At 40.4% G+C, this 27263-nt stretch overlaps 1 protein-coding gene across 1 annotated transcript; it reads right to left on the bottom strand.

Annotated features, from left to right (window-relative positions):
* Positions 1-1253: 1253 nt before the first annotated feature.
* btaf1 (BTAF1 RNA polymerase II, B-TFIID transcription factor-associated) lies at positions 1254-26890 on the bottom strand. Its single transcript, XM_047351857.1, has 38 exons — positions 26482-26890; positions 24869-24992; positions 22778-22892; positions 22212-22355; positions 21475-21674; positions 20352-20485; positions 20086-20215; positions 19935-20003; positions 19174-19263; positions 18994-19089; positions 18681-18857; positions 18330-18470; positions 15210-15334; positions 14990-15110; positions 14757-14861; positions 14527-14676; positions 13105-13247; positions 12855-13029; positions 12554-12757; positions 11849-12269; positions 11516-11700; positions 11270-11426; positions 9950-10059; positions 9622-9823; positions 9310-9458; positions 9002-9154; positions 7849-7970; positions 7469-7636; positions 7259-7336; positions 7061-7190; positions 6847-6988; positions 6562-6692; positions 5701-5823; positions 4805-4957; positions 4442-4653; positions 4214-4373; positions 3905-4075; positions 1254-2238 (listed from the first exon to the last, which is right to left on the bottom strand). Exons 1-38 carry the CDS (start codon positions 26499-26501, stop codon positions 2089-2091), a joined length of 5580 nt encoding a protein of 1859 aa, XP_047207813.1. The 5' UTR covers positions 26502-26890; the 3' UTR covers positions 1254-2088.
* Positions 26891-27263: the final 373 nt, after the last annotated feature.

Genomic DNA, 27263 nt, shown 5'->3' with positions numbered 1-27263 from the left:
TTGCCCCTTTTTATTTCATTTATTTAACCCACAGGTTATGCAGAGCATGTTCGCTAACCAAGGAGATGCAACTGTGGGCTGCACAGTAGTGGGTCTGAAGGCAACCCCTCCGTTTCAATTCTGCAGAAAATGGCAAATTTAGGATTATTTTGCAGATCAGAGATGGAAGAAAACATAACCAAAGATAAAAATGATTGGGCCAGAATGTTTGCCAGAGAAAAGTCCCATTTAGGTCAGCCTCTGACATGTCTATGGCCTGCTGCATTAAACCTGTAAGTAGAAGAGTTCATCCTATTCCATGAATGTTTAATGTTTTATTTCAGTGATTTGACATCTTTATCCAAATGGCTGAGGGTCGTGTGATTCAACCTGGCCTTTTTTCTCCTCAGTCAGAGGCTAACGTCTGACCACGCATCAATTAAGACCGTTAATTGTTGTTTTTATAGTTTGCCTTCTAAGAAATGTAAACCTCAAGTGCTAAATAGTCAGCTTCTTCACTGGTTATTGTAGATAGGGGATTAGAGGGTTGTCCTGCCATGTCAGATTACCTGGGAAATAAAACCATCCAATTTAACCATTAGATCTGTTTTATTTCTAACTTTATTCTTGACTTGAACTATGCATCTTAAGTGAGGTTTTGAGATTTTTGTCACACCATTTTATTTTTTGTAATTGCTTTGCACTGCCAACAACACTACCGCATCAGTTAGTAGGCCTAATCCCGGTCCTCGTTTTGCTGTGCTAACCAGAAAATCTTGTTAAATGTAGTTTTATGACTGTCAAACCCTGTACATTATACAGTAATTGTGCAATTTACCATATTTAGAAACAACTTGATTTATGTTCCTATGTACTGTATTAATGTCTTATTTGATGCAATAGGGTTGCACTTGCTTTAAAAACACTTATGAATTTAATTAAATTGCTTAAAGTCACGAGGTTTAAGACCGAAAAAACCCACAATTGATAAAAAAATAAATAAAATTGGATAATTCTAAATATATATAAACTGTTTAATTATAAACAGAATCTTATAGCTCTACAAAAAGGTTATGTCAGATCTTCTAGTTCATTGTGCCTAAACTTGATAAAGTATGTACAATCCATTTTGTTGTTTTGGTTGCCATGCAAACCTCTCAACATGCAAACTGTATTTTTTTTATTTGACTGATAGGGATTATTTTCACCAGTGTACAACACTGCCATCTATTGGCCACTGCAGCTCAAAAAGATAAAAAAAAAAGGGCAACATCCACAGTATGCAGAATTTATTTCAATTTTACTATCATAAACAAAAAGCAGCAGTTAGAGAAATATGTACAAGTCTACAGTTCCTTTTAAAATACTTGGGCCAAGTTTCCGGTACTAGTATCAGCTTGCTGCCACACTGCGTCGCTGTAATGCTGATCCGAGTGCAGTGCTTCTTTGGCTGTGCCATGAAAGACCAGTCCAGCGACGGCGTCCTATGGCTTCTCGTCACAGTCACCTGGGTTCCCTTTGTCATACAAGCCGTGTGAGTATCCATCAGTCAGAGAGGTGCTGACAGGCGTAGCTGAGTTTAGCCGCACGTTTAAGACTTTGCGACACGAAGGTGGGGCTGAAGCAGTTAACACTGTATATACTCTGGAAAAGTGAAGTGCGAAGAAGGCAGTGGGCTGGAGAAGTAGCACCTGCAGCCATAACTATAAATTAGAGCTATAATTATAATACATATATGTGCTTGAAAGGTTAGAGCAGCATCCCAGCATGCTGGTGGTGCCGCCATAACTACCGACGATGACGTAATTCAACAGCGGAGATGTTTGTCGCTTGTCCTGGTTTACTGGTCTGTAAAAGGGCGTGTTGGGGGTGACTTTCAGTGTAAAATGTTGGGATGTCTGAAAAAGTTCTGGAAGAGGAGTGAGTCATTGAGTAACACTGTTCCCCCAGACCTTTCAAATTAAGAGCAATAAAATGTCCACTGTTCCTGATCTGGCTGTGTTTCACGGTGGGACTTTTACAGTAACCATAATCCATTTTCTACTGACAGCCGGTGGCCAGGTCCTGCTTGGCCTGCAGATGAGATGACTGAATGGAGTTTTAACAGTGCTAGTGCAACGAGTCCATGAAGCTGTCCAGGTTGTACTCCGAGTCGTACTGCTGCTGGTCCCACAGCTCTCCCAGGCCCTCCAGCATGGACTTCATGGAGGCCTTCCCTGAGGTTGATGACGACTGCTCACCTTTGTCACTCTTATCGTCCTGAAAACATCCAAAAACAAGAAAGTTTAGCTCAACAGAGCCGTTCCAATGCCAACAGCAGCACGAAGCATACAGAGAATAAAAATCAGCTTCATCGGCCAAGTTTCAGCACAGAAACAAGGCATTTGACTTCGGCTCCACTTACAAAGCATTTGGTGGGAAAGGAAATATTTTTTAAATAAATATGTATAAACATTTTTTGTTTTTTACAAAAGAAGAAGATATGCATGGTACTGATCTGAACAGTGTCTATCAGAGAAACCTGGGGGAAGAAGCTGTCTCTGTGGCGGCTGGTTTTTGAAAACAACGCTCTGTAGCGCCGACCTGAAGGTAAAAGGCTCAACAGTTTGTGTCCAGGATGTGTGGGACCTGCAGAGATGTTAGAGGCCTGTTTCCTGACCCTTGACCTGTACAAGCCCTGGATGGAGGGGAGGGAAGGTCACCCCTGACGATCCGTACTGCAGACCTGATTGTTTGTTACATTAGAGCATTACTAAATGCTTGCCCAGTTTGTTCTCATTTAAACAACCAAACACCTTCAGTAGGTCTTTTCTCCTTGAGTTGGAAGCTGGATAAATGTTGGATCTTTTTTCTTTGCCATGCAATGACGCTGCTCTCAGCATGAATATTAGCCTGCAATACAACAATACATCATAATTTTTCCGATAAGAGTGAAGCTGTGATTTAGGTAAAAACAAATTCAGTTAAAGCAGGATCCACCAGTTAATCCACAAGACCAATAGTTTGCTTAAAATTAGGAGTTTTATTTTTTTTTTAATAAAGGCAAACATCTTAGATGAAGATTTTGTTCCTGAACATTTACCCTCCAGCAGCTCATAAGGAATAAATATTTACTGGCTGAGGTTCATGTTGACTGGAGATAACCGGCCGACATGTTAATGAGCTGAACACAGCTGTCGTTTCCGAGTCAGAAAGAACCATTCTTCAATGTGGACTCTGATGAAACTGTCAAACTTTGACAGTTTTTGCCTCAGGAGCAGTCAGGTGTTTAGAAATGAAGGGATGCAAGAAGCGATTTAAACCAAAACTCTTTTCCACACAGGTACACAGGTTTCCAGCTTTCAACCTCTGTTCCCAAGCATGCAGAATCTGGAAATGTTTGAAAGCTTATTACAGTTTCTAAAGAGTAACTGGAATTGGCTTTTTCAGCAGGTCACAGAAAAACTGGACAACAGAAACTAGCCACAAAATTCTGATAGTCGCATCTCTAGTTTGAATATTTTAAAATGTTGTATTTTCTTTCTTTACTAATTAGAAGATAGCTGCCTTTAAACTACTGCTGACGTGCTGAGTCACCATTCATGTCACTGCACAGATGGTCAATCACAACCGTTTGCCTAATAAGTGCCTCATATCTGGTCTAATCACCCAACTTCTCCTCATAAATGTTGGACCACAGAGACAGAGGTGATGTTTTCTCAGCTGTTGTAAGCTGCTTTCACGACTAAATGAATTAAACTTAATTTATTTAAAATATAGGCAATGACTTGTAAGAAATAAGAAACTTCTCTCTTTCTTATTGGATGATTGACAGTGAAAGAGCCGACTGTTAAGTTGCAGTTAATGCTGTTGGCAGCAGCGGTTCTGTTTAGATGATGATGGGGGAACAGTGATCCTTTACATATTTTATTGCCTGTGGGCTCACCTTGTCAAGAGTGAAGAGATTGAGCAGCTGGTCTGTGCCCATGCTCTGCAGGCTGGTGTTCTCCTGGTTAATGACAGTATTGGCGATGCTCATTTTGAATTTCTGCAGTCCCATTATCTTCTCCTCCAGCGTGCCTCGCGTGATCAGCCTGTAAACGTTCACCACCCGTTTCTGCACAACACAGACAACAAGGGTTAGCAGGACGCAGAACATGAGCTTTAACGTCACGCCTCCCCCTTTCAGTTGGTTTATTTTGCATGAGAGAGCTGAGACATGCAGCTGTAAGCAAAGAGTATCCAGTTGCAGTACCTGTCCTATTCTATGAGCACGATCCATTGCCTGCAGGTCCCTCATGGGGTTCCAGTCATGCTCCACAAACACCACCGTATCGGCGCCGGTCAGGTTCAAACCCAGACCACCAACATGGGTGGTCAGCAGCAACACGTCAATGGATGGATCGTTGTTGAACCTGAGGAACAAAGGTAAACATCATTAGTCTTCCAGCACCGTTTCAAACTGACAGATGGTTTCTTCTACCTGGAGACGATGGAGTGACGCTGGCCAGCCGGCACGCTGCCGTCCAGCCTCAGGTAGGTTACGGTTGGCAGTTTGGGTTTCAGCAGGTCGTGCTCAACAATGTCCAGCATGCTCTTCAGCTGACAGAAAATAAGCACGCGGTGCTGGGCCACCACTGCCTCGGTCCCTCCTTCTGATCCTCCACCACCACCAAGACCACAATCCAACAGCAGCTGGAGAGCAAGAATATATCAGAACCACAGTCTCACTCAACGTGGATGATTTATCACCAGAGCTCTGCAACCAAACCGATTTCATGAAACTTCAGTTTAATCACCATGTACAAATAAACACACGGACATGTAGAACATCTCAGCACATTACCTGCTTGAGAGCAGAGAGTTTTGGCGCATGCTGAATGTCGCGTAAACCCGAATTTTGGCAAGCCAGCTGCTCCGTGATGCGCTTGTACTCTGGATGCTGAGGAGTCAGAACCAAGTTTGGGTGGTTGCAGAGCTTACGCAGGTACTGCAGTGCCTGAAGAAAGGTCAACAGAGGCTCATGTTACAGCTTGATCACAACAAAAGTCATACAAGCCCTGGAAAAATCCAGAGGCTTGCAAACTGCAAACACAAACTGGCGTACAATTCCAAGGTGGAAGGAAAATCCTGCATGGTTTTGCAGCCACTTTCATAAGTAATGATCTGTAGAGCGTGGCGTTCCATTCACATCTGAAGAATAAAATATTTCTTCGTTGCAAGAAAAAAAAAAAAAAAAAAGACTAAACATGCTCAGTTAAATTGGATGGAGCTAGGGGTGCACAGATCAGCCCAGTTTTACTAAAGGGCCCAATAACCGCATGTTAGAAAGTTACTAAGATCGGCCGATACCGATCTTAGTAACTCCATTTGTGGAGTACATGACTAATAGTTGATCTAAGTTGTGGATCTCTGCAGCTCCCCCAGAGGTACCGTTAGCCTCTTGGCTGCTTCTCTGATCAGTGCTCTCCTTGCCTGGTCTGTCGGTTCAAGTTGACAACCATGTCTAGGTAGGTCTGCAGTTGTGCCATACTCTTTCTATTTTCAGATGATGGATTGAGCAGAGCTCTGTGAGAAGTGCTTACATCTAAGTTCTGAGGAAGGAACAGACATTATGACAACTCAAGGACACTGGCTGTGGTATTTTTTGATCCATGGTGATTGCAAACAACCGCTCTGCTCTCTAGCAAACTCTGTAGAGATGCAAAAAACCAAAGAAAACTACACTGAAAACATCTGTACCTGGAAGACATGGCCCGTAGCCTTCAGTTTGGGCTTCTCCTCCTCTTCACTGGAGGCCACAGAGATGCTGTCCTCCACACTGGCCTTAGCTCGAGACTTTGCAAAGTCTTCGTATAGCTGAACCTGTGAACAGTGAGAGTATTACAGGTTGTTTCTTAAAAGATCAAACAAACAGAGTAGAAAAGGCTAATTATGACATTTGTATATTAAAAACTTCCACTATGTAGAACTTGGGCGATAAAATTGATCAGTCTGTTTGATAACCAACAGTGATCTCTTATCCGGGTCACAGTGTTGTATAATCGCTATCCTTCTCTGCATCAACTAGCTTAAACTGACAGTTAATCCCAACAGGCCATCTGCAGATCTTCAGCTGTTGAAGTAAGCCTTTTCTATGAATAAGGTGTGTTTGAGCAAATACATCTTAAATAAAGAAGACAGCTTCCCCTAGAAACCACTGCTGGAAACAGCCTTATAAGAACTGGTTTAATTGCTACACAGTTCCCACGTCCTTTTTCCATTTGTTCCTGATTTTTCTTCCCGTCACAGAGGCTCAAACGGGACAAAAATGATTATTTCTTTTTTTTAAACAGCAGACCTAAAAGGAGTTTGCATCCGTTTGTGTGTTTAAAAGGCAGTTTTTTTCACTTGTTGGTTGCAATCATCAGTGTGTCCAAAAGATGTCCCCAAATCCCACAAACAGCTACTTCTAGATTATACAGAAAGGTAGTGAAACGTAGACCATAAACTCTAATGGTTTCATTAGGAAAAAGAACCCAGAAAAGAGGAGAAACCTTTAAAAAAAAAAAAGGTTTTCCCACCCTAACATTGGACAACACATTACTCAGTGGGCCCAAGTACCTGCAGAGGGCTAAGAGTGCAGTAATAGTCCTGGATTATTTTAGGAGGAAGGTCTTGGAGCACATCCTCCTTCATCCTCCTCAGAAGGAAAGGCAACACCTGACGATGTAACGCTTCCATGGCAAGGACACCTGAAAGAAAGTAACCTATGTCAGTCAAATTAAAAACACAGAATATCAAAAATTGGCAATTTTACCCAAAAAAAAAAAAAAAAAAAAGACATGGATGAATGGATGGATGACTGCGTTGGAACCCTGCACTTCAGTTTTGGGAATGTTGACATACCAGCTTCCTGCTCTCGAGATGAGCTTTTGGCGTCACGGCTGGCCAGGATAGGTTTTCCGTACCGAGCGGCAAACTGCCGTTCTGTTCCAAGGAAGCCCGGCATCAAGAAGTCGAACAACGACCAGAGCTCCAGAACGTTGTTCTGAAGATGAAAGACAAGTTTTATGTGAAGTTAAGCTACCAGAGTGAGTCAAACCTTCCTTTTAGGCCTCACCTGAATGGGCGTTCCTGATAAGATGACCCGGAAGTTGGCAGCTAACTGTTTGATGGCTTTGGAAAGTTTGGTTTTCCCATTTTTGATGACATGACCCTCATCCAGGATACAGTAATTAAATTTTATATTCCTATAAAAACAAACATGTTGGAATGAAATGTTTCTGTACAAAATGGAAAGATTTAGAGGATTACTCACCTAAAAAAGTCTATGTCATTCCGCACGACATCATAAGAAGCGACAACGAGGTTGTGTTTCTTCACTTGATGTTGTAACCTGAAAAGCAAACCCTTGTTTAATCATCCAAATGTTGACTGAATAAAAATACAATGCATGTTTTTCTTCACTTATTCACTCCTGAAGGGCAAACTTGAGTCATCCTCCTGCAGCTAAGTGACTAATCCTCACCGCATTCGCTCCGTGGGAGGCCCGGTGTAGTGCAGCGGGTTGAGGTACTCTTTGGCGCAGAATTTTGCCACTTCATCCACCCAGTGGCCCGTTAGTGTGGGAGGACACACCACCAGGGAGGGCAGAGGGCTACAGTCTGCTGCCTTAGTCTTAGCATATTCCTTTGCCCTAAACAAAATCCAGTTAGGATCCACCCGAATCACAACGTCAAACACAGAATAAAATACCATTTTTCCTAAGGATCATAAGATCTCAAAGAAAGAAATGAAAAAATATCTAAAGTTATATTTCAGAATAATTAAAATGCTCATGTTTTAATTGAACACTATAACGTTTCTGTAAATGTGCTAAAAGTAAAGGTGGAGATGTGTAGTGAGTACCTGAGGTAGTGATCTCCTGCCAGGATGCAGATGGACTGCAGAGTCTTGCCCAGACCCATATCATCACAAAGGATCCCGTGCAGCTTGTATTTGTTCAGGAACGCCAGCCAGTTCACCCCATCCTGCAGGACACACCAGCATGGTTGTGTCATCATCAGGGTGACGTAATCTTCACACAACGCAATTTACACGCGCATCTCAGGTAGATTTAGTAGTACTACTGGAAAGTTAATTTAATTAACTTTCCAGTAGTACTGGAAACACACTAAGTAATGTCAAGCGTTTGATTCTGAGTCATTTGTTTTTTATGGCCCAAAGTAAGCAAACTCATTCAGTTTCTCAGAACATTTGAATAATACATAAATCAATAAAAAAAAATGTTTGGAATACATGTTTATGGCCTGCAAACCTGAAAGCTATTCAGCAGACAGTCATTGACACCCTCCACAGAGAACGTAAGCCACAAAAGGTCATTGATAAAAAAGCAGGTTGTTCAGGATACTGTTTCCAAGAATACTGGGGGAACTTTTAGTGGAAGGTAACAATGTGATAGAAAATGTTGCACAAATTAACAGAAATATGTGCTTTAGATATATTCCTTTAAGAGCAATAAAACTGTACATGTTTGATTTTTATTAACTGAATTACTTTTTGATCTTATGTACAGTGCACCTTTAAAACCACTCTCTCCTGTTAATTTCTTAAATAACAGTAATTTACAGGTTTGATGTAAACACACAAACACACCTGCAAGCAACAGACTGCAGTAATTTTGTTTGACTGTCTCCATAGCAACGCCCCTGTCATCCAGCTGGACATGCTAGCAGTGCTGGAGGTTGAGTCAGACATCCTTCACTCAACCAAAGTTGCAGCTATGATGCAGAACCAGAATGTTTTTCTGTAGGGTCCATCTGAAGTGATTAAGTGTTGAGGCTTAGAGCCATCCAGTACAGCAGCTACAGTGAAAACTCCAGATGCAAACTACTGGGGAGCAGTCAGTTACAGTGCTCATGTTCAACTCCTGCTAATTCTGGAAAATGGCAGCTGCAATTTAAAATCCTTAAATCGGAGTCCGTTTCATTGCATGTTTTAGTATGTATGAAATGCCTAATAAAGTTCGCCTGCTGCTCAGACATGCAAACGAACAACACACCTGCTGGTACTTCCTGAGCTCCGCTTTAATCGGCACAGGGATCCTATAGTTCTCCAGCTTTCTGCCATCTAGCAGCTGCTCCAGGAACTGACGCTCTCTTGCTTTCTGCTGGATCAAGTCAGCAGACATGGCTGGCGGGTCAGGTATACCTGCCTAGGGGTAGCAAAATAAAGTAATTTGAAAAAGGAATAAACTACAAATTAAAACGTTTTCTGTGTCAAGAGATCACACCATGGCGATTCTTTTAGCAAAAACAAAGATTAAAACGAATAAGGGCAGGTTTCTGTATTAAGATGAATAAATTGTACCTCTAATGGCAAAAGGCGGATTAGTGTAGCAAAGCACTGAGTGGCCATAAAACGAATACTATCACTGGGGTCACTCATACGTCCCAGAACAGGTACAACCAGCAGCACGATGTAGGGAACAATATCAACATCTAGCTGCTCCATGACGCCTGGAGAATGTTGGTTAAGGGTGGTAACATGAAGGAACAGCAAATGCCGCAACATTTCTAACACAAATATTGAAAGAAACTACGAATAAATGACAGCATTATACCTGCACGGTGAAGCAGGACAGATATGGTGACAGAACCGTAAGGTTTCACTGAAGGATACATGCCAAAGCTTCGATGGCGCCCTCCTGTTTCGTGCAGTCTTCAATAGCAGCTAACCAGTGGAGTACACACTCCAGGAAACTGTTCATGGTCTCCAGTGTGGCTATCTTACTGAGCACACCTACACAGCGTGCAGCCATGTGCCGCACAGCTGTGTACGGGTGCCGCAGGCAAGTAAACAAATGAGGTAGGTGTTCCAGCAACTAGGAGAGAAACCAAAAGGTTTTACTATGACGAGAGATGTCTAACTATTTATGCAGTTAATTAGAGTTTGAACTAGTAGCATTACACAGGGCACTAAATCAGAGATGCTGAACAATCAGTCTTACCAAAGGTCTAAGTTCAACAGCCATAGCTCCAGCCATGACTTCCAAAACTTGCAGAGAATAAACCAATTCCTGAGCTGCAGCATCGCCTCTCTCCAGCTGGGCCTGCCTGTCTATAAAACACACACACACATCCATGTTTTACTATCTTTATGAGGACTTTTTGGTTACTTCCATTGACTTCCATTCATTTTCCTTGATTTTTAGTGCCTAACCCTGACCCTAACACTAACCTTCACCCTAACCAGTTAATACCTAACCCTAACCCTAACAATAACTCAATTCATACCCTAGTCCTAAATCTAACCCCTGTCCCAAGAACGGAATTTGAAAAAGTGAGGACCAGGAAAATGTCCTCACTTTGCGATAAAAATACGAAAAATGGTTCTCACTCAGCAACAAGTACAAGAACACACACACACAGTCCAGAAGAGCAAATACTGAAGTATAAATCTGGTGACACAACTGAAGGCTGTAGGCAAAAGAATAGACTTAAATTCATTCATATTATGAATAAGTGCCTGAACTCATAACATCTGCAAATTGATTGTTGATGAAGCAACAAATAGCATACATAAAACAACGCAGGAAGTGGCTGCTGAAGTTGTTCAGTTTACTTCTACATGTCGTCACATCATAACCACAAACCTCAGTGTATTTTAGCTGGACTTTATGTTATAGATCAAATTAAAGTATTGAATGCTATTGAAATAAAAGAAAAGATGCACAACTCAGGTGAGAGGATCTTTTGGCCAAACAATTAGGAGTGCCCCTCCACAGACCTGACCTTCATGAAACAGTGGCAAAAATAAAGTAGTTAAAGGGAAACCACAAAACGTTACTCAGGCCAGATGCCAAAAAAACACTCCAGATCACCCTGAACAACACACCATCTCTATAGTGAAATATGGTGGGGGCAGCATCATGCTGGGAGGATGAAAACCTAGACATGCAGCCATAATGGAATGGTTAAGATCATTGGTTAGAACGGCCTAGTCAAAGTCCAGATCTAAACAATGACTGAGAATCGTAGTCAAGACTGAGCAAAAATGTCCGTCTATAGATCCACAAAGCTGGTAATCGTACTCCAAAAGCTTTGCAGCAAAAGGGGAGAAAATATCTTTAAAAACATCAGCATTGTTTGCCTTTTGCTTCCCCTTTACAATTGTGTGCTACTCTGTGTTGGTGTATCACAACAAGACAAAATCCCCATAGAAGACATAGACGTTTGTGGTTGTGCTGTGACAAAAGAGAAAGTTTAAGGGGAGTTAATAAACTTGCAAAACTGTATTAAAGTTTAGGTTTTGGTTCACCAAAACATACCAATGCAAAGATTTGCCATAGCTACTGCCTTCAATGGTCCCACTGTGTTGTCCCAGAGGTACGGCAGACACTTGTTGAGATCTGCACCAAAGTGCCTGGCAACGGTCGTCAGGGCAAACTCCGCTCCTCGTCTTTGAATAAGAAACTGCCTCTTGCTCTTAAGAAAAAACAAAGAACAGTTTTGAGATGACCTGCGGCTGGTATGAGCTCAGAGTGAGGAGAACGTCCTTCAGGTGCTCACTCTACCTCATCATTATCTGAGCTTATGGTGCTGCCAGGAGGAAGCTCCATCATGGGGGCCTTCGGAGCTTTCGGTGTTGGACCCCTTTTACTTGTGATTGCAAACGCAGCCCGTTGGTGGCGGTAGAGAGTGATGATTCCTTGGGTTTTGTTGACTATGTGATGCATGACATCTTTTTCCAGCCCACCTCCTTAGATATGAAGCAGAAATATGAAATGTTCAACCTGTTAATGTCCTCATTTTGCTACTTCTAAGTTATTAAGGAAAGAAGAAAAACTATTTAGTCATCAGTTAAACCAAAATGTATCAACTGAACCCGACATAAACATACTCCAAACCTTTAGCGTGTTCTTGCGCTGTGGGTACGGGACAAGCAGATGAGGGTGTAGCAGAGGGATCCATGCATGCTGAAGCACAGAGGTTTTTAACGATCTTTGAATTGGGGCACGGTGAGCGGCTGGCACACTGCTGCAGCAGCTTGGCTATAAACGAAGCCGCGTAACTCTGGATCAGGGTGTTCTCCTCTTTCTTGACTGTCTCCATGAGAGGCCTCACCAGAGGGTTGAGTTTGTCAGGAAGCACTTCCAGGTTGATTGCTGCACAGGCGGTGAACATGTGGACACGCAGATGCAGCTGCTGCCATTCTGTGTTGGTCTCCATCACCGTAGACTGAGCTTGCTGCCGTTTACTCTCCAGCGCCAGCCACTGCTTGGAGTTCACGTTCAGACCTGCGGTTGTTTCTGTGAAGATGGTGGTTACCTAGGAAACGGAAAACGGTGAAGTGTTACGTTTTCCTTGGTTAATACAGACAAATATAATTAATAGCATTTTTTACTGACAAAACCCTCATTAGATGGGTTATAAGATTACCAAAGCTGTAAGTTGTGTGGGATTTTAGGGCACATTTATTTGGATAAAACCATTTATACACAAGGTAGTTCTAAGAGTTTAGATGAAGAAGTGGTTAAAAAGATTTATTAATAGGTTAGGGATATCCCTCAGGCTGTTTTCTGCTGGATGAAGGAGATGTGTTAAATGTTTACCAGTTCGCTGGCTTGGTCTATGGTGAAAACACTACAGTTGAGGCGATCTTGAAGGTCTATATGTACTTCAGCCAGCAACGACATGAGCTGCTTGCATTCATTTTGCATGCGTGTGAAGGGAATCGCAATCTCATCGTAGTACAACTGCTCCGTCAGAACAGCCAGAAGCCGGGGCTGCACCATGGATGACACCATCTGGCAATCCTGAAAGGATTCAAAGATAAGATTTGAGGTTCTCAATGCCCGATGCTGCTCTGCGGACAAATCAAATTTGTTCCACTCTGAAATGTCTGATTGTCACCTTCTGCAGCGCACCCCACTCACAAAGAACCAGTGCCACGGCTATCCGCTGCAGGGCTGATTTGGAGTTGAGGTGGAAGAGAAACAGCTGGCCCAAAGACTCAGCTGGCCTGATCTCCTGGGATGCAGCATTAAGCTGAGGATCACAGATGCACCGACACAGAGCCCCCAGCAATCTAATAGAAAACAATAGAAAAATCTCTCAAAAAGACAGTTAACCTGATGATGAAAAGAACGCTTTTAAAACTTACTTGGCGGCCATGAGTCTGGCACGGACCACCACGTAATCCCTCGTCAGTGGATCATCTGCTACAGTCTCAGCCCCAGCTATATACTGCTGGAGCGTTTCCTTCACTTGATTGTTTCCTTGACGTGCCTTTGAGCCAGTCTTATCCTGAAGTATAAAAATATATATAACTTAACACAACCTTAGGAAAATGATTGGTTATTTTAAAAAGTTACACTGGGGAGTCAGCATAGCAACACATGCTGAGTATGACCTTTAACAACTATACAGTCATGATAAAAAAAATTATACTTTAATGATACTTAAGGGGACTTTTTCAGTCTAAAATACATGACATAATAGTATAAATCTTAAGAAAGTTGCGCAGATGTTTTGCAAATGCGAGTTGACCAAGACGAGTCCTGCTAACGTTTTACTAGTGATCCTGATTGGTTGCAGCTGATTCAAAGCCATCCAGGCTGGACTGAAAAATGTAGCTGCCTACATAGACAACGTGAAGACAGGCTGTAGGGCGTTTAAGGCATGTTTCAAGGAGTCAAGGTCAGGTTTCAACCATTTACCAACTAACCCACATGGTGGTGGTAGTGTCATGCTGTGGGGCTGTTTCACTGCCAGTGGTACAGTTACATCTCATGAAGAGGATTTATGAATTTACCTCAAATCAACAGCTTGGTGTACCAAACATGCAAATCTAAAATGCACACCAACAGTGGCCCTGGAATGGATCCATCTGTGCTTAAAAGCCACATCAGTGCAGGAAACCAACCAACAGTAGTTTTCAAACATCTAACCAGAATTTCAAAGGCTACAAAAAGTGACGTGAACTTGCTAAAGGGCATCTACCCAAATATTATAACCACACAGTATATATTTGAGCTGCTATGTTCAATTTTGATCACGATAGACCAGAGAAAATCTACAGATTCAAACCTGTGCACCAAATGTAAATCATTAAGAGCCCAAAAATACAGGCTTTCATGAACATTATGAGTGGATCCAAAGTTCAGAATAAAACTGTAGATTTGTATCTATGAAATAATTTGAATGCTTCTATTCGTTCTACAGCAGCACCACATGTTCAGACAGCTGAAGCTCCTTTGGTTCAAACACACTTCTCCTTGAATACGAGCAATTCGTTTGTCACTTAGCAACCACAGCGAAGTTTATTGCTGCTCTGCCTCTTCGGGTCAAACACATTAAGTTTAAGACCAATAAATAAATCACCATCAGTTAGTTGTAGCGACCGACTCTTTAGAAATGGCCTGAAACGGCATCTCTCACAAACACAAGCTATGAATCATGTCCGCCCACAGCCATCCAGAAACACACGGTTATGTGTAGGAGATGCTTCAGCGGCCACAAGGAGAACAGGGTGAAATACGTCAATTAAACTTTGCAAACAAAAGTAAATAGAAAAACGTTTTACCTTGGAGCGGGCTTTCACCTCCAGCAGCATGTTCAGGTCTATGGGAATGTGAGAGGCCTGCATCATCAGACAGAGCCAGGCACCCATCCACGGACAGCTGGCTGCAACCACGAACTGCTGGGGGACCTGGGACAGCAGCTCCATCCACACCTGCAAAAATGAACACAGGATGTAACCTACAAGATGCATCTCGGAGCCTTAAAAGTAGTACTTGGGCATTCGCAACAAACCTTTTGAATTAGTTCAAGTATTTCATCATTGCTCTCCAGTATGCAGGACTGGAAGATGTGTCGCAACATATCTTGTAATATGGGGTTTATCCAGACTGCACAACTCTGAAGGGAAAGAAATAAATGATGCAGTGAATGATAACCTCTCAACTCTTGTACCACAGCGTGCTGCGGCAGTTGGACATTTACGATGGTGCTTCAGATAATGGCCGGTTGCTTGTGGATGAAGTTACCTCATCAGCTTTAGACAGCAGCGTGTAAAGGGTTTCCAGTGCAGCCTTTCTGACTGATGATATGGTGTGTCTTAAGAACGGCCAAACTCTAGGAACCAGGACAGTGAGTGACTGCTCCATGCTGTGGTGGAAAAAAAAAAAAAAAGTGTCACCAGGTGCAGATGTGAAGAATCAAATCTTTTTAAAGTCTGCAAATATTCAACAGTTATGAGAACCTGACCTGCACTGTCGGACGTGAGGGAAGGTCAGCAGCAAAGATAACAGAGTCATAATGCTGTTGGTGGAAGCGGTGAGATCGTCCAAGTCCAAAAGTGCATCCCATAGCGTGTTTACAATAAAAGGAACCTGCATGATAGCAACATTATAATGAGACCACCAGGACATACCATCACACAGATTCACGCTACTGGTGCTTTTTGTCTGCCAAAGCTCCAGGCTAGGCCCCGTTTTATTTTCCTTTTTTTCATAGTTTGGAGAAGAAAAGGTCTGCAGTTAAAAGCAACCCTTTATGCAGTTAGGAGGTTACCTGGAAAAACAGAGAGCAATGGCAGTGCAACACAATCCTACTCAGACAAGTGACCTTTCAAATGAAAGCCAAAACTCTGCGTTTTCCAATGCTCTAAGTATCACTGCTCTACGTGCAAAACCCACTGAACAAACAGCTGAATAAGAGGAAAAATAAAACTCATTTCATAAAGCAAATACATTAAGAATTTCTTAGGTTTTCTGTTTTACAATCCTAATCCGTGTCAGAGTAAATGTTTCCACTCGACTCCTGTAATCTGTTGTCACACTGTCGCTATTCCTGACGGTTTTCGGCTTTTTGTCTCCTGGATACAATGTAGGAAACTGCAAAGCCTCATTCCCTCGCTTTATTACAAATTCATCTCCCTCGCCGTGATTGGAAAATGACGTTGGCAACGTGATTTTTTTTATGAACACCTCCTGATTCTTTTGGCTCCAACAGATCGACGAACAAGTCGATCAACCAAATTTGCCAACGGGTGCCTTAGAAACCTCCTTGTGCAATTTACAATATCCGACTGGGTGCTGAGCACAGAGGAGTATTTTTTTGTGGTACTTTGACTCTTATTTTGTTGCCTTTTTACATCTTGAAAGATAACAGCAGGCAAGAACGAGACATATTTCACTGCTGAGGAGTTGCTGGATAAGTTGGCAGCTGATAGTGGAGCCAGTCTGTGTCCTGGCAACTCTTCCTCAGCCGAGGAGGACTTGCTTTATCCAGACTGGGATCCTGATAGTGAAACTCCACCATCAGAAGGGTCCGTAATCAACTTTGAATATTAATGAGGTTGATATATCCTTAATTTTACACGGAATCAATAACAGCTTGGCATTCGGTAAATATTATTTATGTTCAAACTTGTTCAAAATGTTTTTAAAGTTGAATTTTCAGTTACCAGCTGTTAACTCCGTTTCCCTGCTCTGTCTTTTGAATTGAGTGAGTTAATATATTTTTCTCAGTATTTATAATATCTCAGATTTCACAGTGATGGTTATGATGAACCACACTAATGAGGACTGTGGTTTTCTTATTGCTGTGATAAATTTATTGGTATCATTTTGTTATAGCATTTACAGCAAATCTACACCAGTTTCTACTTGTGCTCATAACTTTGAAAGATTGGTGTTAACTGTTCTATAATTCTATGTTTAATTGTCACTGTTGATAAATATGCTCCATTTGAAGTATTAGTTCCTTTGTATGTTTTTTTTAAGAAATAAATGTTTGGTGGATAACAATCGTTATTAATGGGATGGCCATTTATGAGATGAGATACAAGTGGGGGAAAAAAAGAACTGATACTTTTGAAACGGCACCAAAATGCCTCATTCAGGAGGTTCAACTGGACCTTTATCAACTAATAAGTCACTAAAACTTCTACTTTTTATATTTTTGCAAAGAATCTGGTACAGCTAATGGTCAGATCCTGCACTGTGGTTTGCTAGATATTTTGGAGAACAACTACATAGTTTAAAATTTACTCTCACTCTGTCACATAAGCATTTATTTTTAGAGCTTTATTGTAAAACCAGAACTAATAAAATAAACCTTGTAGTTCCTCAGACACATTTAATAATTATTTCTGGGAATGATATTTCTGAGCAGAGCTCTCAAAAAGAGCCCTGGGGTTAAAAATGTATCAGTCAGGAAAAACTTGGTCGAGCTACATTTGAAAGCATTGTTCACTGCGGTAACGTGATATTTTATGCATGCGCGGCATTTTGCTCTAACCGTTTTAATAAGCAAACACTCCCTGTACAGGATGCATCACAGCGTTCTTTAGAACCTGGTTTCTTGGTACTCTTTCAGCCTAAGGAGCAGCATTTTTATATTTTTATGTACAAAGCTACACTGGATAGGCTCCCCTAACGCCCTCAAACACAAGTTGGCTTCTCTTAGAATCATTTTTACAATTTATTCATAAACTCAGTAGAACTGAGTTCTCATTTTTTCTTCCTGAGAAAGAGTTAATTTAAAGAATTTAGGATCTGAAAACCGTAACTGCTTTTCTTGAGCTGGCTTTGTTTTGATTTTTCATGTACTTTTATGCTCATGTCAAACTTTAAGCCTGCAACGATGTGCCTTTCTGGTCAGGTCTCCCTCAAAGAAACAGAAAAGGATCTCCAGGATAATTCCCAGTTAAATAAAATGTTCTGTTTTGGTTGGGTCCATTTTCAGTACTGCTCTGCCACAGTACTGCCATTAAAACCACAAACTAATCAAAGGATTTCCCCACATTTAGACAGCAAGACAAAAAACCCAATATTAGAAGATAAAACAGATGGTGTTGCAAATACACGCTTTCAGTCTTTGTCGCTTTAAAAAAATGGGCATCACTGCTGAAACTTATTGTACCGATATAACAGAAGTGGAGCAGTTCTGCATTCACAATTATAACTTCACATGTTTAAATTAATTGCTTTACTCTTGAGAGGAAGTTTGTAGAAATTTATGGGCATAGCGAGTTAATTATTAAACTGAGCATATTTTACCGATACTGAATATATAAAATCCAATGAATCCAGATTTCATCTTGAACAAGTCTGTGAATCGGTACAAATCAGCTCGTCTTCACATCTATAATTTGAATCCATGGATATGTTGTTCATCACTAATCAATGAGCAAGTCTGTTGAACATAGTTATAGATTTAGAATATTTTTGTCCTTTGACTGTAAACAGAGAGCTTGAGTCTATCAATAAATCCATACATTGACAAACCATGACAGGATGCAGTTTGCAGCTGGATGAGATTTGTTGTTTTTCTGTGCATGTTATGAAGAAGCAGTGCAGGAGAACTAGATTTACTTCTAACCTTGTTGGGCAGCAGCTGGACCAACCCCTCCACCACTGGAATAAGAGCAGCAGCAGCCACAGCCCTGACATCATCATCGAGGTCCTGTAAACCTTCAGTTATTGCAGGCAGCACCCGGGGGAGAAGCACAGAGATGAGATCCTGGGAAATAAAAAGATCATACAGAATCATCATTAATATAAAAGAGTATTAAATCAGCAGAAAAAGAAGCAAAGCTTTTTGTCTCTGTATACGTCTTCTCACAACAGAATGTATATTACTATTGTTATATTCGTATTTTCTGCACAGGCAAATGCACTATTAAGTGTATCAGGCATCCTATGAACATTTACATAGAAAGAAACTTGGTACCTGTCGGACAGCCAAGGCATATTTGATCCCCAAAAGACCTCCGTGCCGGACCTCCCATTGGTCCTCCTTCAGCAGCTTCAGCAGGACATCTACCGTCATGGAAACGCTATTTTCACTCATGTGAAGAAGAGCAACACCCAGCGTCTGTGCACACGTTTCTCTGACAGGAGCCACCACCTATTTAGGCGTAAGGGCCACCCCAAAAAAAAAAAAAAAGATAAAACGGCCAAATCTAACATCCTTCATGTGACCAGGTTTCAGTTGTGCTTACATTGAATTCTCTGCCTCATCATTATAATCTAGAAAATATTACCTCATCAGATACAAAGTCCCCAAAGCGGTCCAAAGCAAAGACACAGAGGAGACGGATGATCAGATCCTCTATCCACTCCTGATGCTGACGCAACATCTAATCCAGAACAGGAGAACTAATGCAATGAAAGTTTTGGCAATATTTTGGGGAAAAACCCTTTATATGTGTTTTATGATGTACCTGTTCTGCAGTGCTTCCAACCAGCTTCCCACCACCAGCACCGTGAGACTTCAGGATTTCTCTGAGACCTGTGCCCGCACCATGACGAACCTAACAACCACATAAAACCACTTTTTATTTTAAAGTGCATTTAAAAAATGTTACGAGTTCACTCGTAGTGCTATTACAATGCCTTGCAAAGTATTCACACCCCTTGAATGTCACTTTTTGATGTGTTTGCAACCGCAAAATTCTTGGGAGTCTGTGTGACACTGCACATTTTCTGAAGGAAGTGTATTTTTTTTTATTATAATAATAATAAAAAAAGCATGCTGTGCATTTGTATTTAGTCCCTCATAAGAAATATTCAGAAACTGTTCTGGAAGAGGAAAAACATGTTTCACTATGGGGATAGTGTGATCAGGGTGACTTACAGGGTTAGCTTTCCTCACACAGAGTTATGTATGAAGGCCAAAAACGTAAATTTTGGTCTCATTAATACGGTTTGTCCACTGATGTTCTCCAAAAGCGTGAGGCATTTATACTTGGATAAAAGGGACTAAGTACAAATCCACGCCAAACTTTTCAGATCAAACCGATAAGAAAACACTGCATCACATTCCTTCCACTTGACCATCATGAAGTACTTTGTGTGGATCACATTAAATCCCAATAAAATAAGTTCAAGACTGTAACATTACAAGATGTGAAAACATCCATGGGGTATGAAAACTTTTTCAAGGCACCGAGTTTCATTTCATTGAAAAACCGCTGATTTTTACCTCCCATGATGGATTGAAGAGGTCATTACAAAGCTCCTCACAGAGGCTCTCCAGAGGCCACTCGTGTGACTGAAGACAAAGTATTTATACATTACATTTAGAGTAAAAAAATGTATGAGTCATCAAAATATGTTTAATTATGATTCTGTACCTCCTCTAGGTGACCCGAGTTATCAGGAACATTGTCAATTAAGACCTTATGTTCTGCTGCTGGTTGGTCAATTACTACATTGGTTGTTTTTCTCCGTTTCTCCTCAGGTTCACCTTCAAAGCTGTCATTACTAAAATGAAAGAAAACAGTAGAGACAATTATTCATTAGTACTACTGCAGTGAGACTAAATATCAATCTGGGTAAACCCTTAAAAAAAAAAGCCCCAAATGTGCTGTGGCTCAATGAGATGAGCCCATATTCCAACCTCTTTTCATTGGGATCCACGTCTCTGGATTTTTGTTTTGCCACCAGTTTAGCCAATCTTTTTGCTTTATTCTTCTGACGGCTGCTCATACCGGGCCGGAACTCTGAGTCGATCAATTCAGCCGCCTGAATCGTCTGAAACCAAAAAAAAAATGTACAGGATGTCAAAACACGAGGAGGGAACTATAAAATGCAACGATTAAGACCCTTTTTTAAATGTTTATTCTCTAAAACCCAAATGGCAAAAATGCTAGAAAATACATTATCCACTGAAGTTCCAGATGTTTTTGATACGCTCTACTAAAGACTGCTAATGATTACCAAGTTTAAAAGATTTATTTGCAGTAAGTGTGACAAAGTTAATAATGAGTCGACAGACAAACAGTTGGTTAATTATCAAAACAATTCTAATTTAATTAAACTTAGAGGATGGAGCTATTTATAAGAAGAAGACTCACATCGAAAATGTGCAAATTAATGCCGCAAAATAAAAAATTTAAAACTAAGAAAATCTTGTTAAGGCAATAATACAAGTGAGCGCACTTAAAATGGAAAAGCTAAAAACTAGAGCTGTTACACAGATCTAGTCATGATATCAGTGAGTGAAATACTGGACAGGGTTTTATATTCCCAGTGTCAGACATTTATGCTCTGCATTTCAGAAACATATTTGGCCAGTTGGATGGACCATAACTGCCTTTAATGCTCCACACCAGATGTACATCTTAGGGAGCCCAGATGCTAACGCTGATGGAAACGTGGAGGACATTGTGTAATGACAAAAAACACTAAGTGTCCAGAACAATTTGGGTGAATCATAATTGATATTGTAATCGCGTGCAGCCCTGCCACAAGCTGAAGGTTTTTCTCTACCAGCCAGTTCTAGTTCTGAGCCACTAAGAAGAAGACTAACCCTAAGATGCAGCTGATTTGTCAACACAGAAACATTCAGCTGTTTTTTAAGGGCACACTGCGGAACCAACTCTGTAACCTGCAGTGCGGTTGACCAATAAATAAGACCATTAAGAAATATTTTATGTTTTTTTTCTCCTTCAAATTTGTAAACCAAAGGGGAAACTTCCAAAAGGTCAAATGACACATAGATTAAACAGCACAAGACTGACCACGTGGTTGCGTGAGCTGCAGCCAGCTGTAGCTTTATATTCTTGGGCTTTAAAACTGCTTGGATGACACGAATAGTCTAGGTCCTCATCATTGAACAGCTCGTCTGTGTCCATTCCAATAGCAGCACCCATATCCAGGCCCAGCTTCTTCTGGAGCAGCTTCCTTTGGCGTGCAAGACGTTCCTTAGGATCCATCTCACCTGAAAACACAGGAAAAAGTTGGCGGAAAACTTTGGATATTTCCAGAAATCATAGAAGAACAAATGACAGCATTGGGGGAATAATTTGTCTGTGGGTGTGTTAACAATAGATTTCTCTGGAGTTAGGAACATTTAGAAGAAAACAATTGCAGGGGCCACAAATATATACAAGAAGAGCATCATGGACAGGGTTAATGTCTATCCAATAGTTGGGGAAATAAGATTAGATCACAAAAAAGCAACATGTGACTGAGCAAAATGAAACCAACGACAGACAAGAAGTCCCAAAGCAAAATGTTCAGTATAAGATAAGAAAGAGCAGATTTCCCTATTCAAATCACATTCAAATATATAAGAGTGGCTTGGTTGGTCACTGAAGGACAAGGAGATCATTTTCACTACGGAAGTGTTGTGGGATTTCAGAAAATAGGCCTTTAAAAAAAATAAGAAAATCAGGTGTAGAATTTCTTTAGGAAAGGAAACTCGAACTGGATACTGCATGAGACACAACACAGTAATGAACATGTCTGTACAAACCAGTTTTATCTTCCTGCAGCTCAAACTCGACTCCCGCAGATCCGAGCAGCGAAGCTCCATGTCTGAGCAGACGGGAGATGTCGAAATGGTAAAAATTCAGGCGGTCACAAGACGAATCCTCCGGAGACAGGTCTTCACGGGACTCTATAAGGATGCAAAGTCTCATAACTATGAAGCTTCTCCTCAATACCTACATACACACCAGGAAACGTTGAGACCAACATCGCACCACAGAACACGTAAAAAATAAAGATGTATACCTACCCAAGTGTTTTTGAAGTTCCAGGAAACAGAAACCATCACAGCATTTATTAGCCATCTTTGTCAGAACTCATGTCTTAGAGAACAAACTATTTTAAAGCAGATCTGCTACCATACCGATGCAAATGGTTACGATTTCCTTTATTTCCAATTGGGATATTTGTTCCAAATACAATTTTTCAAAGATACACAAATGTATTCAATTATAACTACACCCTCACGTGCTATGACACATGCATGAACTATGTGGAAAAATCAAACACAGTATTACCCAGAAGGAGATGGGCCAAGTCTGAGATTCTCACCTTCCTTTGGCTTTGGAACCGGGTTCCACTCAGGAATATTTTTCACAATGGCCTCCACAGCCTGACCGGCTGCAATTCGACTGTCCCAGTTGGGACTCCTTAGATAGGTAAGGACCTTTAGACAAGAATTGTAATTTATTTAGTACCAAAATAGAGACCATGTACAGTGCATTGCTAAAGTTTCCATACCCCTATTATTTTTCAAATGTTGTCACATTCCAGTCATAAATTTCAATGCATTTCAAAATATTTTTGGGGCATTTTAGTTACTTATAGTTGAATGCGTTATTAGCAACAATGGCCATATATTGACAATAAGGTAGTGTAAAAATAACAATAATAATAAAAAACATAAATACATAAAAATGCTTCCCTAAGAGATTGAAACAACAAAACTTGACCTAGAAATAAAGAAATGAGATTCTATGTAGTAGACCAAATGAAAGTAACAAATATTAGAAAAGTGGCTGGAAAATTATACATTGATTCAATAAAAAGGTCTGATTCCGCTCGCCTTTATTCTGATGCCACAAAATAAAATGATGTGCAACCAATTGCCTTCCGATGTCACCTAATTTGTGAACAGAGATTGTAATTTAATCTCAGTATAAATCCAGGTGTCCCGTGAAGGCCTCAGAGGTTCATTAGAGAACATTAATGAACAACCAGCCTTATGAAGACAAAGGAACACATGCTCAAAAATAATGCTACAAGGTTTATTTGAATGGTTCTGGCATCATCTGGTAAGAGTAACACCCCAGAGAATATTTCAGAGGTCTAAGAGTCAATACTTCAATTAGAGTAAATGACTATGGGACACAGCAGAAAATGTAAAGAAACAGCCCTTAATAATCTGAATATTCTTTTAAAAGCATATAGCTGTAATCCAAAATATCTAGCAAACCACAGTGCAGGATCTGACCATTAGCTGTACCAAATTGCATCCAAAAATAGCAAAGAGTGAAGCATTAATTGATAAAAGTCCAGACAAACCCTCTAAAAGAGTCATCTTGGTACCATATGTGCCATTTGAAATTTATATTAAATATATTCATTCACTATGTTAAGGAAAAAAAAAAAAAAAAGACTGAGATGAGCAGAGCAGGGAAAACAGACAACATGCCAGGGTAACCAGTAATGTACTGGGAAACTCAACATTAGGGTTGGGCAGAGAGTCTCGAGAATCCATTGGAACCAGGACTAATATTCTAGTTCTCCCAAAATCGTTCACATTTTTAAATTACGATTCCTACTTTTGATACCTAGACCACCGACTGGAAGAAGCCAATGAACACCAATGAAGGAGAATGTGCAGAAGTGTGCACGCAACTATGGACACTATGTGGCGGCGATTGAAAATGTGCCTTAACTTTATTAAAAGAAATGACCAGAGGGCTCAATGCAACACATGCAAAAAGATATCATGCAGGGCAGAAACAACTCCACGAATGATTCTAGTATTCCAGCTCCTAAAATTCATGTAAGTCCAGACCTAAATCCAATTCAAAATCTGTTGGAAGATTTAAACAACTTATTATCACAGATGCTCTAAATCTAACTGGTCTGAGCTTTGGCCATCTAGCAAAGAGGAATGGGCCACAGTTAAAGGCTCTACATATGCAAAGCTGTTGGAGACATACTCCAAAGTAATTTCAGCTGTAACTGCAGCAAAACTTTATTCTACAAAGTATTTGACTCAGTGGGGTTGAATCCAAAGCACGTCCACACCATTTAGATGTTTTTGTTGTAAATGTTGAAAATATTTGTATTATTTTTCCTCTGTGCCACAGTTATCCTTTACTTTGTGTGTTGGTCTATTCCATAAAATCCAAATAAAAAAGCAATGCAGTCTGTGGTTGTGACATGGCAAAAATGTGAACAAGTTGAAGTCATACTGATACTTTGACTAGGCACTGTGATTACATTAGCCAATGAGAGAGTTAGAGAAAACTCTGATCTGCTCGGGAGGATCGTATGATTAAAAATGAACAAAATAAAAAAATAAAAAATAAAAAACACACATTCTACCAGTCACCAGATTGCCAGTTAATCTATAGGGACGTGTATTCAAAAAAAATTACAAATCTGCACCTTTGACAAGAGGTTGTGGAGTTCATGTGGGTGAAGTTTCACCACTTCCCCAAGCTGCTGGGCTGCTGCTTTCCTGGTTACTGGTGTCGTTCCAGTGTCGAGCAAGATAAACAATCGGTCAAGCCTGGAAGGAGTGATCAAGAAAATAAACCAGATCAATAAAACATTAAAGGCTGCAAACATTTATGTTACCATTAGCACGTCTGTGGCTTCACTCACACTTGACTGGTGATCACAACTTTTTATTTACTACTATGGGTTAAAGTTTAGGTAAAAATACCCAGTCACCTAAAAATGACTAGAATTTATCAATCGAAAATATATGGATATTAATTCCTGGAGCGAATTTGTTTCACGGTAGCATAAACAGGAAAACAGAGCAAAGAATGTCAACAGATTTTCAAATGCATGTATATTTAAAATACAAATTAAAATCATAAAATGTGAGACGTATGTCATATGTACAGTAGACAGTTTGAATTCAACATCTCATACACACTATAAACAGATACCAAAACAAGGTATTTAATCGTTTCCAGCATCTATATCCTGAAGACTGATTTGATACGTGACTGAAAGATCCAGCTTCCATTGAAACTAGAAATATTACTTAGCTCAGTTCCAGAATTAATAGTTTTTACACTGAAAATAAAAATATCTTTATGTCTGTTGCCATTTTTAAAGACTGAAAATCCCATATTCTACAGTAATAAACGTGACCTATTGGCTGAATGAAAGGACTGAACTCTATTGTAACCGCAAAAACAGCAGACCATCGATCAAATATCTCCAAATATTTTGTGACCACAAGTTTTCAAAAGTTTTTAGTGTACATACAACGTTTTAAGGGACATAAAATACCGAAGGACTGCATCCTTAAATATCTGTAGGTGTCCAATTTTTTTTAATCGACACAAAAGATCTTAGTATCTTCTCAAAGTTATTTTATTGTTCTTAAAAATGCAATCTCTCTGAAAATGTTGCCAACATATCTAGTGCAAATACACAGCAACAAGAACATGGATGGTTATAACAGCGTAGGTCCTCAACAGTGTACAGATCGTTATCTATAGGCTAATCTTATCTTCTGACATATGCAAGAGAACACAACTGAAAACAGGTGAACTAAACTAAACAGATGAACATATAAACCGAAACAAACTTAGGCAATTAACGCAAGAGCAAACACCCATCAACTGAATGTGTTTAGATTAGTTCTTGGTAAGTCGTTTAACAACCACATATGAGTGCTTCGGTTACAAACATGGGGTCAAATTCATAAATAACCGTTTGCTGTGTTTGCAAATCCTGTTTAATCACGCAACTTTACAGTAACAGATCATCTGTAATGAACAACATAGAGCCAATTAATAATAATAAAAACATATTCCAATAAGCGTTTCACAACAGCTGCGAACTTTCATAAAGTCACCATATTGTGTGAAACCAAATTATCCGTGAGGTAACAAGAGTCCCGGAATACTCGCAAACGTTAGTCGGCCCGCCACGCTATTTCGCTGCCGAATTAAAGCTAGCAAACGTTAGCACATCAGGTAGCTAATTGTTAGGAAAATTCGGCCCAACAGAACCGAGACAGTACAGGTGCAACTTACCTTGATACAGCCATGCTCATTTGTTACAGGAGCTTCAACTTGCAACATTCAACACCAGTTGTGTCTCCTTTTCTTTGAGGGTTCCAACGCGGTAGAAGACAGTCGGTAAAGTCATTAGCTTGTTAGCTGCTAACTAAGGCCCTGCTGGGGATGTGTGATCCTCAGCAGCCCAACGGTTCACGAAGACTCAGAGCTCACACAACCATGTCTTCAAAGTCGTCCCTGCTGTTCCTGTACTTTATATTCCCACAAAATACAGCCCAACGTCGCCAAGCTAACGCTCAGTTTATCCCTCAGAACTCTTCGCGGATAAATATTTTAACCTAATAAGGATTAGAGAGTTATTTTGTTGCACGCTGAGGGCAACCAAGAAGACTGTTTTTATATGAGGAGCCATCTTGCATTTATTCCTTCCTCCATGGCAGGCGAAGGCTGATTGGCTACAAGCGTTCAGGAGAGCCAATCAAAATGCGTGTTAAAAGAGGAATACAACATACAGCAAAAAGGGAAGGAAAACACTTCGTACTTTTCTTCCTACCCTTGAGGCCACTGGCGTGAAAATTTCCACACACGTATTTGTAAAAATCTGCAAAATCTGCATAAATTTGTATAAATCTTTTTGGTGTATGTATATTAAGCTGTTGGATACATAAACAGTCACAATTATAAGATATTACATTTATTTTTAACGGAAATATTCTTTTATCATTTTTCTTAAATCACACACTATTCAAATGTTTACTGAAGGTGCTTTCTGGTTCAAGTAGACCTGAGCTGGCCAT

The sequence above is a fragment of the Girardinichthys multiradiatus genome, chromosome 22 (assembly GCF_021462225.1).
Source record: "Girardinichthys multiradiatus isolate DD_20200921_A chromosome 22, DD_fGirMul_XY1, whole genome shotgun sequence".
Taxonomy (NCBI): domain Eukaryota; kingdom Metazoa; phylum Chordata; class Actinopteri; order Cyprinodontiformes; family Goodeidae; genus Girardinichthys; species Girardinichthys multiradiatus.
This window is presented reverse-complemented; position numbering and strand designations above follow the sequence as displayed.

Excerpts from the sequence above, each read along its gene's own strand:
- btaf1 (XM_047351857.1), bottom strand. The coding sequence starts at position 26,501 with ATGAGCATGGCTGTATCAAG. Across the intron at positions 15,335-18,329 it reads TCCAGCTGCTGCCCAACAAG|GTTCCTTTTATTGTAAACAC; the intron begins GTTAGAAGTAAA and ends GCTATCATGCAG. Across the intron at positions 13,030-13,104 it reads GCCAGACTCATGGCCGCCAA|ATTGCTGGGGGCTCTGTGTC; the intron begins GTAAGTTTTAAA and ends GTTTTCTATTAG.